Raw genomic sequence first — 15627 nt, 5'->3', positions numbered from 1 at the left:
TATAAAAGAAAATAATAAAAGACTAGGTACAGTAAAATAAAATTAAGAGATGAAATATAGAAGTCATTGTTTCTGCAAATTATTTAGGGCCATTTGTTGATCAAGTTGATTTCATCTGTTCATAGGAGCTTTATAATTTACTTTTTAGCTTTTTAGTTCTTTCTTTAGATCTTACATACTTTTCTTATTATTGGAGATCTTCTCATCTAGTCCTTTTATTTTATTTTTCATTTTTGCTGCTGTTAAGTAGAACTAGCACTATTGGAGCCTGATTTCTTGAATTCTATTTAAGTATTCCTTTATTATTCCTCGTATCTTCTTTGATCAAAAGCCTTATATAGAATGTGTGGTAGAATTTTGGCATTGGTGGTTTATACTACTCACTTATGACCTTGAAGGTCTCTGAATGAACAAGTGAAAATCCATGTCATGTAGTAATTGGTAATTTTCCTGAGGTAGGAATTTGAATTATACACACACTGCAAGGTTTCTATGTAGGAAACTGTCACCAGTGAATGATCATGGACAATGGCCTTGCATCCTCATTTGATTGCAGCTCCGTGGGGGAAAACAGAAATTCTAGCATGTCAGGAGCTGGATTTCCTGATGTAAAGGGTCTGCTGTGTAGAAATAAAGAGAGAAGCAAAAGCATTCCCTGTTTAAAAAAAAAAAAATTAGTTTTTTAGAGGCATGTTTTTAGCCTAATGAAAATGTACAGATATTAAAATGCAATTTTGTATTTGTCTTCATGAGAAGTTATGTTTGGAACCAGAGTGACTTGGAAAAACTAGCAATGATGGCCTTTTGCATTAAAGACTTAAAGAACTGAGTACAGCTGACATACAAAGTATGTAACTCTTAAAAAACTTCTTACTGAAAATAAAAATATCACATACTTGGCTATTAGCAAGATGAAATTGCTAATAACCATCAGAACTTTTAAAAGACTAACTGGGACATACTTTTATAATGCATATCAGATTTCTTATGCCCAGTAGAAAAACTTTATCTGTTCTTTTAGTGAAACTTCCTTTATTATGAGTTATCACTTGATAAAACTTTATTTCCAGATTCACGTAGAATCATATATTCTATTAGCAAGAAAAGGGGGAGGAAAAGGTCATCTGAAGTGAGATTTGATGGTTATTAGTCTGGCTTTCCTCATTACCATGTATCTGGGCCAGCATAAAGGAAAGTATTCACATTTCTTTTCTTTGGTTATTATGTTGTTCCTTTCAAGATGGAGGTTAAAAGGGATAGTGCCCAGTGCTCTGCAGTGTGTTCTCTTTGCAAGCTACCACCTGCTTAAGACTGTCTAAAACCATTTTGTTTTTACTTCAAGCAGATGTTTAAGACTTCAGCTTCACAAAAGACAAACCATGAAATCTAAGTTTCATTATAAAACATGTATTTACCTCAGTTGATCTTTATCTTGTTTTCAAAACTTTTATCCTTTACTGTAATCTTACTGGACTATATGGTTCTATAACTCTTCTTCCTGTTTTCAGGCTTGTTGCTTTTGTTAGTCCATGGACTTCCTTCTTTCTTCAAATATGTAAAGATCTCTTGCACTGGTTAAGAGTGGGTTCTAGAGCTCTACTGCCTGGCTTGCATCTTGGCTTGGCCACTTAACCATCTTTGTGATAGTCAAGACGGTAACCATCTTGAGCAAATTTTGTAACTCCTCTGCTTTAGTTTCTTCATCTGTAAAATGAGAACCCTATCTATGTCATAGGGTTGGTGTGTGGATTAAATGAATTAATACTTTGAAGTACATAAAAGAGTGTGCAGCACAGGTAAACATTCAGTAAATGTTACTATGATAATCATCATTATCTTTTTTCTCTTCCTCCTCATCTCCCATACTTGGTCACTAAGATCTGTCTGTCTTTTCTTTTTCCCCTCCCCTCCCCTCCCTTCCCCTCCTCTCCCCTCTCCTTTCCCTTCCCCTTCCTCTCTCCTCCCCTTTCCTCTCCCCTTTCCCTTTTCTTCCTTCTTCCTTACCCCTTCCCTTCCCTTCCACTCTTCCCTCTCCCCCCTTATCCATTCCTTCCCCTCCTCTCCCCTCCCTCTTCCCTTCCTTCCCCTTATCCATTCCTTCCCTCCTCTCCCCTCCCTCTTCCCTTCCTTCCCCTTATCCATTCCTTCCCCTCCTCTCCCCTCCCTCTTCCCTTTCTTCTTCCCTTCTCTGAGAGTAAAGCAGTGTTGAAAATTTGAGATGCCATTCAGGTTTGAGATAGACCAGGTCAGATCCAGATGTACCAGGTGGGTTTTAAGGTTCCACTTGGACAGGCTAGAGAACATACTGATGATTAGGGAGCTGGTTAGGTTTAGATCAAGAATAGGTGCTGAAACAATCTGCATCGGAGTCTTAGGCACTTGGAGATTTGGTACATAATGGAATAAAGAGGTCCCATGATTAGGTCCCCCTCTTCCTTTTTTGTATCTACTGGTCACTTTCTGTGACTACAGATTAATTTTCATTTTCTGAGATTTTATTTAAATAGAGTCACATAGACTTAACTCTTTGTGTCTGACTTCTCCAATTCAGCTTATTTATTTTTGCCTTTTAAAAAAACATAATGATTTTACATGTCGATAGCTTGTTCCTTTTTTTTTTTGAGACAGAGCCTCAAGCCGTCCCCCTGGGTAGAGTGCTGTGGCATCACAGCTCACAGCAACCTCCAACTCCTGGGTTCAAGTGAGCCTCCTGCCTCAGCCTCCCAAGTAGCTGGGACCACCGGTGCCCGCCACAATGCCTGGCTATTTTTTGGTTCCAGCCGTTGTTGTTTGGTGGGCCTGGGCTGGATTCGAACCCACCAGCTCAGGTGTATGTGGCTGGTGCCTTAGCTGCTTGAGCCACAGGCGCCGAGCCAGCTTGTTCCTTTTTATTGATGAAGAATATTCTGTTGCATGGCTATACCTTAGTTTGTTTATACATTTACCTTTAGAGTGGCATTTGATTTTCTCAATAAGTTTTAGCTGTTGCAAATAAAACTGCTGTGAACATTTGTGTACAGATTTTTGTGTGGACATATTCTTTCTTCTTGAAGTACATAAAAGAGTGCCCAACACAGGTAAACATTCAGTAAATGTTACTATGATTATTATGATTATCCCTTTCCTCTTCCTCATCTTCCATACTTGGAGCAGAATGTCTGGATCATATGATAGGAGTATGCATAACTTTCTAAGAAATTGTCAAACTTTTTCCCAAAGTGGTGGTATCATTTTACATTTCCATAAGCACAGTATGAGTCTTAATTCTTTCACATCCTTGCCACACTTGCTATGGGCACTGTTTTTAATTTTAGCTGTTTTTTATTGGGTATTCATGGTATCTCCATGTAGTTTTAATTTGCCTTTCCCAGGTGAATAAATGAGGTGGAGCATCGCTCTGTGTGTTTATGTGCTATCGCAACATATTCTTTGATGAAGAACCTGTTCATATCTTTTCTTATTTACAAAAAGTCAATTATGGTTAAAGACATATAAAAGTTACCATCTTAAACATCTTTAGTGTACAGTACAGCAGTGGTTAGTGTACATGGGTCATTATGAAAGTTTTGAGATATACAAAAATCAAGAAATGTGCAGATGGAAACAAAAGGAGCCCTTCCAGCAACGCTGATAAGCCCAGCAAGTTGAAACTTGCATGGGTGAATCAGAAAGGACACTGTCGACTGTGTTTCTTGGAAGTGAAATAGTCGAGCATAACACAGTCTGTCTCAGCTTTCACAGTGACCTACATATTCTTGTTGTGCAACCAATCTTCAGAATCTTTTTAGCTTACAAAATGGTTGCCTATGTTTGTTAAAAATTGGGGTATTTGTTTTCTTACTGAATTTTGAGATTTCTAAATATGTAGTTGTAAATTCTTTATCAGATATATGCTTGACAAATATTTCCTTCTACTCTGTTTTGTCTTTTCTACTTACTGTGCATCTTCAACTTATTGTATATCAGTCACAAAGAATGATTTATTCTGTATTAATTGGCAAGTTGTTACAAATTAGGGTTTTATACATGGTTTGTTGATTGTCTACACTTAAGAAGGTAATGAGAAAATGTTGATAATACACAGTAAATTCAGAACTATGTTCTGTCCTTGCTGGTGGGAATATAAAGGGCTACAGCCACTCCGGAAAGCAGTGTCAGTTCCTCAGAAAATAAACATGCAACAACTAACTATACAAGCCAGCAGGTATACTCTTGGACAGCAGTTCTCAACCTTGGGTTGTGACCCACAGGAACTATATTAAAGGGTTGTGGTATTAGGAAGGGTGAGCACGACTGCTCTTGGACATTTGTGTCAGATAAAGGAAAATTTATATTCACACAAAAATCTGTACATAATTGTTCATAGGAGCTTTATTCATAATACGCCAAAAAGCAAAATGAAATGGACACAAATCCCTGGAAACACCAGATGCCCTTCAACAAGTGAACGGGCAAACAAACTGCAGTACATCCATACCATGGACTCCCACTCAGCAGTGAAAAGCAGCAAACTGTTGATAGAGGGTATAGTTCATGCATGAATTGCAAAGGATTTATGCTCAATGAAGTGAAGCCAATCTCAAAAGGTTAAAAAAAAAACCCAAACAAAATTATGTTGTGTTTATAGGCTTAATATGGTACAAAAAATTCTAACATTTGAAAACTGTAATCAGCAAAGAAGTTATTCCTGTCTTGGATGAGTGTGTAAAGTTGAGACACGTGTCTTTGTTCCACTCTTTTGTCATTTTGGGACTACTGTTTGGTTATAGGAGTTCAGCAAAAATTCATCGTCCATGTTACGAAATGACAGTGACAAGTGTGTGGAATTTACGATAAAGAACAGTATTATATATTTTACCATTGTTTATAAATCACCATACATATTTTTTATCTCAATAAAATTTTATAATAAGCCTATGTACATATGTATAAGCATACAGTTTTTTTCTGCAGAGCCAGTTGCTAAAGCATTTCCTTATTAGCATGACCATAATGCTAATAAGGAAACACTAAAGGAAATAACTCTAAACTCATGTAGTTAGAATGAGTCAAGAAAGAAAAATGAAATCAGGAAAGTCATTCCCTAAGTAATAAGAGAATTAACTAAATGCTCAGCCCAGAGGATGAAAGGGAAGAGTAGTATGGGGAGAAAAATGAGAGGCACAACACAGAGAAGAATAATTCCCTTATCACTTAAAGTCAGGGAAGCGAGTTGTTAGTTGTAGGATATTTGTTTTGTCTGATTTGACTTCTTGATCTTATCCTTGGTCTATAATAGTTTGTTACTCATATATCTGCCCTGTGACATACAGATGCTAAAAAAACCAAACCTCATAGTGTTACACTAGCAACTGCAAGTAAGCCTTCAATGCTTCCAAATTTAATTGTCCTTCAGACCAAAACAAATTACAAAATATTTTTAAAATTTAAAATCGGAACCCAGTATACAACAATTTTATGTTCTGTATTACCTTCTAGAAGTTGCATCATTACCTACCTTGCTTTTTAATCTATACACAATTCTTTTATGTTCACCTTAGTTAATATATTTCTTTCAAATGTTTTTCATAATACTTTGATTTTGAGCTTGATGATTGAATTTAAAAATGTTTTGTTTTGTAGCCATGCAGGATATACGTACTGTGGGTCTTGTGCTGCCCATGCTTACAAGCAAGTGGATCCATCTATTACGTAAGTAATATAGTTTAGAATCTTAGGAATTAATTGCTTTGTCTTAGAAGTAATTAGTTTATCATTCTTATTGTTTTAATGTACTCACTGCGTTAAGAATTTGACTTCTGGTGAATGTTTTAAAACAATAACTGAGAAAATGACATGAAGGCTCTGTTGACCAGTTTGATGGAAGTATTTCGGATTGCATGTGAAAACCCCACACTGTACCCCAGAAGTGCATTAATGTACATAGTTACCATTCAATTAAAAAAAAAAAAGAATTTGACTTTTGGCTCCGCGCCTATAGCTCAGAGGCTATAGGTTCGAATCTGGCCTGGGCCTGCCAACAACAATGACAATTACAACGCCCCCCCCCCAAAAAAAAACCCCAAAACAAAAAACAGTAGCCAGGCGTTGTGGCAGGTGCCTGTAGTCCCAGCTACCTGGGAGGCAAGAGAATCACTTAAATCCATGAGTTTGAGGTTGCTGTGAGCTGTGATGCCATAGCACTGTACCCTGGGTGACATAGTGAGACTTTGTCTCAAAAAAAAAAAAAAGAATTTGACTTTTATGAATTTCATTATATCTTATATAGTTTAGGAAAACTTTAATACTTTTTCTTTGTCTGAACATTTTCCCCCTAACCTTCAGTTGGTGAAATGTTTAGTTTTTAAACTATTTTTTTTTTTTTTTGGAGACAGAGCCTCAAGCTGAGCCCCTGGGTAGAGTGCCCTGGCTTCAGTGCTCACAGCAACCTCCAACTCCTGGGCTCAAGCGAGTCTCCTGCCTCAGCCTCCCAAGTAGCTGGGATTAGAGGCGCCCACCACAACGCCCAGCTATTTTTTGGTTGCAGCCATCATTGTTGTTTGGCAGGCCGGGGCTGGATTTGAACCCGCCACCTTAGGTGTATGCGGCTGGTGCCTTAGCTGCTTGAGCCACAGGCGCCGAGCCTAGTTTTTAAACTATTAAGTTAAATATTTTGGTTTTTAATTTTTCTTTGAAAATCCAAAGATGGGCATTTTGAAGAAAAAATGCAAATCCCTTTGATGTATTTTAATCACTTTGTAGTTTAAAATTCTTTGTAGTGGCCAGGCTCAGTGGCTTACACCTATAATCCTAGCACTCTCAGAGGCTGAGGCTGGTGTATCACTTGAACTCAGAAGTTTGATACCAGACTGAGCAAGAGTGAGACCCCATGTCTACTAAAAGTAGAAAAAATTAGCTAGGCATTGTAGTGGGCACCTGTAGTCCCAGCTAATTGGGAAGCTGAGGCAAGAGGATGTCTTGAGCCCAAGAGTTTGAGGTTGCTGTGAGCTGTGATGATGCCATAGCACTCAACCCCAGGGCAACAGAGTGATCTCTGTTTAAAAAAAAAATTCTTTATTGTACTTGTAAAATTGTGGTTATTAAAAGAGAATAATTTCTCATTGACAGGATAAGGTACTTCAAATATTTTAGAATCTGATAGTGAATTTAATATGGTTTTTGAAGTATATTAACTCTTAATAATTAATTGACATTTCTGAAATTTGCTTAAAAACAAAACTTTCTGTGAAGTTGAGAATTAATTAAGTAGTATACTATTCTTTAAAATAAGAAACTTGTTAATTTTCAAGAGCTTCTGCTAGAAATGGCTACCCAGATTATTTAGTCTGCTGACTAGCATTTTATTCACGTGGTTAATTCACTGTAGTCTGCATTGTCACTTGTACAAACTATCACATTAATTCTGTTGAATGTTGATTGTTAAGTAAATAGAGGATGAAACATAGTTATCCAAAAGCAGTGGCTCAGAGCAGCCATGAATTTAGAAAGAAAATGTTCCCGTTCCTCACATAGCCTTTGAGCAGTTTGTTCAAATCTTTAAAACACAAAGCCACTCTTAAATTTGTATGTAGTGTTATTTGAATATTGTTATCATACTTTTGTTGAAAAGTATGTTTAGCAAGTGTTTAATATTTAATAATACATTGATGATATTGTCAAGTTAATATGGTTCTGGTTAGCTCTGTCTCATTTATGACATTTTGAGGAGTGTCTTTAACAAATAGTTCTTGATACATACTTAATATATAATTTTAACTACTTTATTTCATGAATAAAAGCAAATTACATTTGACTTGGCCTATTTCATAACAGTCTTTTCCAAACCTGTCTTTCTTTGGCAGAAGTTTTATTGATAATGTCATGTGCGGGAGGGTATCCCAGAATTAAATTTGACTTAGGAATGTGTAGAGAGCTATAGAGTCAATGTTAATAAATGTGGTAACTAAATAAAAAAAAATTATTTGACACATGTTACATAAATTGATGGAAATTGAGAATGGAAGAGAAAAATGAAAAGGGAAGTAAAAGGAAAGAGAGCAAAGGACTAAGAAGGAAGAGGAAGGTGAAAAAATATTAATAAAGAGACAAAGGATTGGTGATGAGGTGGTCAGATTATTTTTGTAATAGCATATAATAATTCAATTAGGATTAAATACATTTGGCAGTCTAAATGTGTAACTAATAATTGATAGTCATTGTTGGATTTTCTTGCAAGTGGTCTTCCTTGAAAATTGCAGTGTCTCTAGAGTGATTTGAGAAAGCAGAGTAAGAACATCCTTTTTGGGAACTATGAAAGGGCTAGAGAGTCCCAGAAAGAAGATTAAAATCTGTACCATCAGTTTTCATTCTTTACGTTAATCCATTTTCTATATTTCAACAAAAACCATCTTTTGAAAGTGTACATGTTACTTTCTAGAACTTAAAAGTGGTGGGGTACAAATAATGGTTTTAAAAAGCCATTATGAATAAGGCAAAAAATTATTCTGAAATTGATGATAAGAGTGCTCAAATAGGTTTGAAGTCTCTACAAACACCATCCACCAATTAAATACTGTTGTATAAAGATACTCACTCACTGGAGAGGAATTTTGAGTAATAGCTAATTAGGAACACTGTGTCTAGATGCTTATGAGGTATTGTTGGGGAGATTCTAAAAAGCATTAGAATTATAATTAGAAAGATTAAATTACATGAATAATAACTCCTATGTCACATCTATCCAATACAAACAAAAGAATGGGAAAAATACTTGTTAAAAAATGACAACTAAGGTTTCAGTCAATTGTCAACTATATAATCTTAAAAAAAGACAAAGGATTAAAATTATCAAAAAACAGTAAGAAAAATCTAATTAGAAAGCTGAAGTAAAGCTGAAATTACAAAAAAAGGGAATAATTAATAAAAGATAAATGGAAATGTGTTTACTTCTCTATTAAAAATTAGAAATAAAAACAGTACTGAGGGGCTCCCGTAGTTCAGTGGTTAGTGCACTGGCCACATGCCCCGGGGCTGGTGGGTTCAAACCCAGCCTGAGCCTACTAAACAGGCAGACAAAAAATAGCCTGCACTGTGGTGGGTGCCTGTAGTCCCAGCTACTCGGGAGGCTGAGTTAAGAGAATCACTTGAGCCCAAGAGTTTGAGGTTGGTGTGGGCTTTACTGAGGGTGACAAAGTGAGACTCTGTCTCAAAACAAAAAAACAGTACTGAGGTATCAATTTAAAGGAACGATTTGAAGACAATACAGTTTTGTAATTTTTATAATCCAGGACTGGCTACAGACATCCTCAAAGTATGGCCTGTGGGCCACATGTGCCCCACCAAGGACATTTATCCAGCCTGCCAGGTGTTTTTGCTGCCGCTGCCTGTCCTGCTTAGCAGCCGACTCATCCTGGGGCTCGTAGCCTGGCCCTCTGATGGTCTGAGGGACAGTGAACTAGCCCCCTGTTTAAAAAGTTTGAGGACCCATGGTAGAATGTATGAGATTATTTTTCTTGACAGAGTCTCACTCTATTGCCCTGGGTAGAGTGCTGTGACATCATCATAGCTCACAGCAACCTCAGAACTCTTGGGCTTAAGTCCATGCCTGGCCTATGAAGTTAATTTTCAAAAACAATATCGCCATAACACTTTAGGAAAGCAATTTGTATTTAATTTATATTAGGAGTCATAAATATTTGTATTTGCTGCCTTAGATGTTTAGGTTCTGAGACTCTATCCTAATAGGTCCCTAAGTGGGATAAGTTTAATGTGTTAAAATTTTCACAGTAGCATTATTTTTTAGTGTCTAAATCTAAATTTCTTTCTTTCTCTTTTGAGACAGGGTCTTACTCTGTGATGTGGGCTAGAGTACCGTGACACTCACTGCTACTTTTAACTGCTGGGCCTAAGTGGTCCTTCTGCCTCAGCTTCTTGAGTAGCTAGGACTATAGGTGTACACTATGATACCTAGCTGTTTTAAAATATATTTTGTAGAGATGGGTCTGTCTGTGTTGCCTAGGCTGGTCTTGAACTCCTGGCCTCAAGCCATACTCCTGTCTCAACCTCCCAAAGTGCTAGGATTATAGGCATGAGCAACTATGCCTGGTCAAAAGAGTCTGAATTTCTAATAGTGAATTAATTAATTAAATATGAGGCTTTACTCAATGGAATGTTATGTAGCTATTCAAAATAGTGGTTATAAAGGCTTTGTAGTTATTTGTAAGATATTTATAGCAAGTACAAAAAAAAGGGTATATAATTGTGCAAAATGGAGACAAAAGAGTATGTGGTTATGAGGTAAAATAAAGTATTGTAACAAAAGTCTAAAATAACAAAACAACAATACTTGTATGTGGATAGTAATATTTTATGTCTCTTTTTGTGTATGAAAAATAGTTGTATTTTTTTATGGCAAAAAATGTAAAATTTAAAATTGTGCAAAAATGATTATAAATCAAGGACTGAGAAAATAGTTTCTTTGATTTTTTTTTTTTTTTTTTGCAGTTTTTGGCCAGGCCTCCAGCATGTGGGGCTGGCACCCTACTCCTTTGAACCACACGTGTCGCCCAGTTCTTTTGATTTTTTTAATATGACTGGTCAGGTCTTAACAGGATTTTTCTTTTTATAGTAACCAATAAAGCCTGTAATTTATGGGGTACGAGAGGAAGATTTTAAGGTGATAACCATCATGTTTGCAAACAGACTTGCCTGTTTAAAACTATAAAGAGTTGGGCGGTGCCTGTGGCTCAGTGTGTGGGGCACAGGCCCCATATACCAAGGGTGGCGAGATCAAACAAACCCATCCCGGCCAAACTGCAACAACAACAAAAAAAACTACAAAGAGTTGGTTGCAAAGGATTTCAAGTGATGCTCTCCAGGAGAAATTGATAAATAAATAAAAGCATGTTTATTTAAAAAATTTATTAAGTAACTGCCATAAGCCAGGAACTATGGTGGTGAGGGAGATAACAGTGATTAATAAAACAAACATGGTTTCAGCTCTTTTGTGCTTATAAACTACTGGGTGAGACGGACATTAAATATATAATAATAAAAATAGATATCTAAAGTTAAAAATCTAATTAGATAGCTGAAAGTAAGAACAGTGGTTCTCAAACTTCTTGGTTTCAGGAACCCTTTATACTTTTAAATTATTAAGGATACTGAATGTGGCTCCTATCTACTGCTGTTTAATGGATTAAAAATCAAAATGAGAAACTGAAAAACAATTTACTGAAAAAAAGATAAATCCAGTAAAGGCTAACAAAAATAGCATTTTTAAAAATGAGAAATAAGTACATTTTTTAATACAACCATAAAAGATAGCAGGGAAAATGGTATTGTTTTACATTTTTCACAAAATAAAAAAATGTTTCATTATTCTTAGTGAAGCATCACAGGAATGGAGAAATATGAATCCTATGTATTCAATTTTGACATGAGGACAGTTAATGACATGGTGGGGCATGGGAGAAGGGGAGACTAGACAGAGAAGGAGGGAGGGAGGGAGAGAGGGAAAGGAAAAGAAGAAAGAAAAAGAAAATAGTGACTAATTCTCAGATAAATTGGATTTAATTTTGACCAAAGTATATTACTTAAACATTAATTTTTAATTCAACTTGTTAATATATTGTTTAAGATATTGTATCCTCATTTATAAGTGAACTATGTTTGTAATTTACCCTTTATAAAAATATAGTTTCTCCAATTTTAATATCAGGTGTATCCAGATTAAGTAGAATGATTTTGAAGTATTTCTTCTTCTTCTGTTGTTTATAAGATTTGGCATGATCTGTTTTTTGAAATTGTCTTATACTTTTATTTATAAATATTAGTTGTCTATTTTTTGAGACTTTGGAAAATAAAAATAAGAAGAAGTTAACTGATGACTCCATACTGAACCTCAGAGTCAAAGCATTCTATAGTAGACATACTCGTATGTGACAATATGAATGTTACTTTCTTTGCATTGTTATTATTGCTTAATATTTTGATGCAGCAATCATCTGATTTCCTTTCTGAATGTATTTATCTTCATTCATTACAAGGTTTTTGTTTCTAGTCCTTTTCTTTTCTTTTTTTTTTTTTTTATTTGAGACAGAGCCTCAAGCTGTCCCCCTAGGTAGAGTGCCATGGCATAGCTCACAGCAACCTCCAACTCCTGGGCTCAAGCCATTCTCCTGCCTCCGCCTTCCAAGTTGCTGGGACCACAGGCGCCCGCCATAACGCCTGGCTATTTTTTGGTTGCAGCCATCATTGTTGTTTAGCGGGCCCGGGCTGGATTCGAACCCGCCACCTTAGGTGTATGTGGCTGACGCCTTAGCCACTTGAGCCACAGGCACCGAGCCTCTAGTCCTTTTCTTAAACATTGTTACTGTTATTAAATTTTAAGCCTTTTTAATTTTGTGAAGGCAAAAAGTAGAAATCTAATAAACACATGTATATGTAAAATAAATAAACAATGGTTCACATTTTTACAAAAGTTATTAAGTCTCTCTTGAATATTTGAATTAATAGAAGACAACTATATTTTCATATTTGCTTCTACATTCCCTCTGTCCGATCACTTGTTTTGGTTGAAGTATATGAAGAAAACCTAACTTCACACAGATTATATAGTTGGAATAGTTTAATTATCTTTTCAGACACTTGTGAATATTTTTTGGGTGCTTTTTATAAATTCATTGTTTTGTAGTTTGAATGGATCTTTTTGCCATTGAATTTTGTCTTGTACTTTGAATGGATCTTTTTACCCTTGAATCGTGATTTTGTAATATCACTCATGGAGCATTTAGAAAATATTTGCCCAGTGAGTTATTCAGATATTTTCAGCCATGATGTTTTGTTAAACAATATCAAAAACTCACATTAGTGGTTGTATAACATTACCACCAATCAGAAAACTATTAGGAAGCTCGCAGTGATAAAGATTTTCCAAAAGTTTAATTTTCACCTGAAAAATTCAGTTTTACCATTCACAACAACAAAAAAAGAGGGTGCCAAAAAAATGTATACACACTTTAAGAAAGAAAAAAAGCTGTATTAAAATTGTAATACTCAGTATATACTGGTAATGTTTATTATCTTGTAAATTGTATCCTTTTTTTTAATTGTTCTTTTTGAGACAGCTAAGCAGGGTCGGGCCTGGTTAGTACTTGGATGGGAGACAGTCTCAATATGTTGCCCTTGGTAGAGTGCTGTAGTATCACAGCTCATGGCAACCTTAAACTCTTGGGCTTAAGGGATTCTCTTGCCTCAGCCCCAAGTAGCTGGGACTGCAGGTGTCTGCCACAACAGCCAGCTATTTTTTTGTTGTAGTTGTCATTGTTGTTTGGCAGGCTAAGGCCGGGTTCAAACCTGCCAGCCCTGGTGTATGTGGCCTGTGCCCTAGCTGCTGAGCTACAGGCATCACGCCTTGTACATTGTATCTTGTATCTCATGTAATTACAGAGGTCAAACATGACTTGAGTATTACAATTTTAATACAGTTTTTTCCTTTCTTAAAATGTGTATACATTTTTTGGGTACGCTCTGTATGTCAATTTTTTTGTTAAGGTGCCAGACTTTTTTTTTTTCCTCTTAGTGTGAATGAAGGCGAAAAATAGGACTATTAGTCCATGCTGATTCTACTACCTTGGTGTGGTTCTAAGCTGGCAACAGTTTTACCCACCCTCATTTTTGTACCATAGGTGCAAATGTCAACACAGTGAAAATGGCAAATTAACTTCCTTGCATTATTAGGAAAATAGTTTTAATTTTTATAATAATAATTAGAGACTCCTTCAGAGGGTCTTGAGGAATGCTAGGAATCCATAGTTTCCCTTTTGAGGACTGCTGTAATAGACATCAGCAGTCTATTTGATTTAAATTATGGAACAGTATTGGGGAAAATACTTCTGAGAAAATGATTTTTAAGGCAAGTTAGCCAACTGAAGGGAACAATATCATGTGTGAAAGCTTTGTTGGTGTCATCAGGAAACTTCAGGAAGACCAGTATACGTATTGTTATATAGTCAAAGGGGGCAAGAGTAATAAAGAAAGTGCCAGGTTATTGGAGATGTAGAACCCATTTTAAGGATTTTTGAATTTTGTGCAATGACCATGAGAAGCCATGAAAGGATTTAAGTAAGGGTAGAATGATTTGATTTAAGTTTCCAGAAAATCACTCTGGCTGTTTAAGGAATTAAAAAATGTTGGATTTAATTAAGTTCTTTTCCATAAAGTCTTTTCCTGATGATTACTAAAACTCTCATTAAAACCCAGAATTCTGGGTATGCTTAGGTAATAAGTTGATTTTGATTCATATTTTTCAGAAAGCTTTGTTGGACAGAAAATGAGAGCAAGAAGGAATCTTCTTTGGGGCCATGTAACATGTTATGCTTTATTAGTATTATTTTTTGTTATTTATTTTATTTCATTTATTTTTTTGCTAGAGACAGAATCTCACTTTATGGCCCTTAGTAGAGTGATGCGGTGTTACACAGTTCATAGCAACCTCCAGCTCCTGGGCTTAGGTGATTCTCTTGCCTCAGCCTCCCGAATAGCTGGGACCACAGGCGCCCACCACAATGCCCAGCTATTTCTTTTTGTTGCAGCTTGGCCGGGGCGTGTTTGAACCTGTCACCCTCAGTATATGGGGCCAGCACCCTACTCACTGAGCCACAGGCCCCGCCCCCATGTTATGCTTCATTTAAAATATATTCACTTCCTTTGAAATACTTTTAAAAAGGGTGTTTCATTATTTGCAATAAGTATTAATAGTTGAATATTTATGAGTGTACATAGGCAGCTTATATGTTGCATGCACAAACTATATTCATCATAGTAATGTTGCAAATGTGAATTCTCTAGAGCTATTATATATGACCTACTTTTTCTTTTTGAGACAGGAGTCTCCCTGTGTTACCGTGGGTAGAGTGCTGTGATGTCACAGCTCACAGAACCTCAAACTCTTGGGTTTAAGCAATTCTCCTGTCTCAGCCTCTCAAGTAGCTGGACTACAGGCATCCACCAAAATGCCTGGCTATCTTTTTTTGTTGTTGTTGCAGTTGTCATTGTTGTTTAGCTGGCCTGGGCTGGGTTTGAACCTGCCAGCCTGGGTGTATGTGGCTGGCGCCCTACCCACTGAGCTATGGGTGCTGCCCCCATGACCTACTTTTATTATATGTAAGAAAAGGCCTATTGATCCTCTCTCCATTTTTTTCTTGTTAAAAATTTCTTTCACTTGTATGTCAACAGTGAAAAGTTATTCCTTTAAAGGCAAAGCATCTTGCAGTTAATTAGGGTGGGGAGGATTCCTTTTGATGCCTATATTACTCATTTCTCTCCAGAATATTCTGTTTTTTTTTTTTTTGGAGACAGTCTCACTTTGTCCCCCTCAGTAGAGAGCTGTGGCATCACAGCTCACAGTAACCTCAAGCTCTTTGGCTTAAGTGATTCTCTTGCCTCAGCCTCCAAGCAGCTGGGATTACAGGTGCCTGCTATAACACCTGGTTATTTTATTTTTTTTTATTTTATTTATTTTTTTGAGACGGAACCTCAAGCTGTCCCCCTGGGTAGAGTGCCGTGGCATCACGCTCACAGCAACCTCCAACTCCTGGGCTCAAGCGAGTCTCCTGCCTCAGCCTCCCAGGTAGCTGGGATTACAGG

At 36.5% G+C, this 15627-nt stretch overlaps 1 protein-coding gene across 1 annotated transcript in view; it reads left to right on the top strand.

Annotated features, from left to right (window-relative positions):
* MEMO1 (mediator of cell motility 1) overlaps positions 1 to 15627 on the top strand; it is a 90923-nt gene that overhangs the window by 25172 nt on the left and 50124 nt on the right. Inside the window, exon 3 of the mRNA XM_012803775.2 lies at positions 5623 to 5691. Within this exon, the coding sequence (XP_012659229.1) occupies positions 5625 to 5691 (67 nt within the window). The 5' untranslated portion in view covers positions 5623 to 5624. The remainder of the gene's footprint in view (positions 1 to 5622; positions 5692 to 15627) is intronic.

This window comes from Otolemur garnettii, unplaced genomic scaffold, assembly GCF_000181295.1.
Source record: "Otolemur garnettii isolate 467f Iridium unplaced genomic scaffold, OtoGar3 scaffold00022, whole genome shotgun sequence".
Taxonomy (NCBI): domain Eukaryota; kingdom Metazoa; phylum Chordata; class Mammalia; order Primates; family Galagidae; genus Otolemur; species Otolemur garnettii.
The sequence above is the reverse complement of the archived record's forward strand: the minus strand, read 5'-3'. Positions and strand labels throughout refer to the sequence as shown.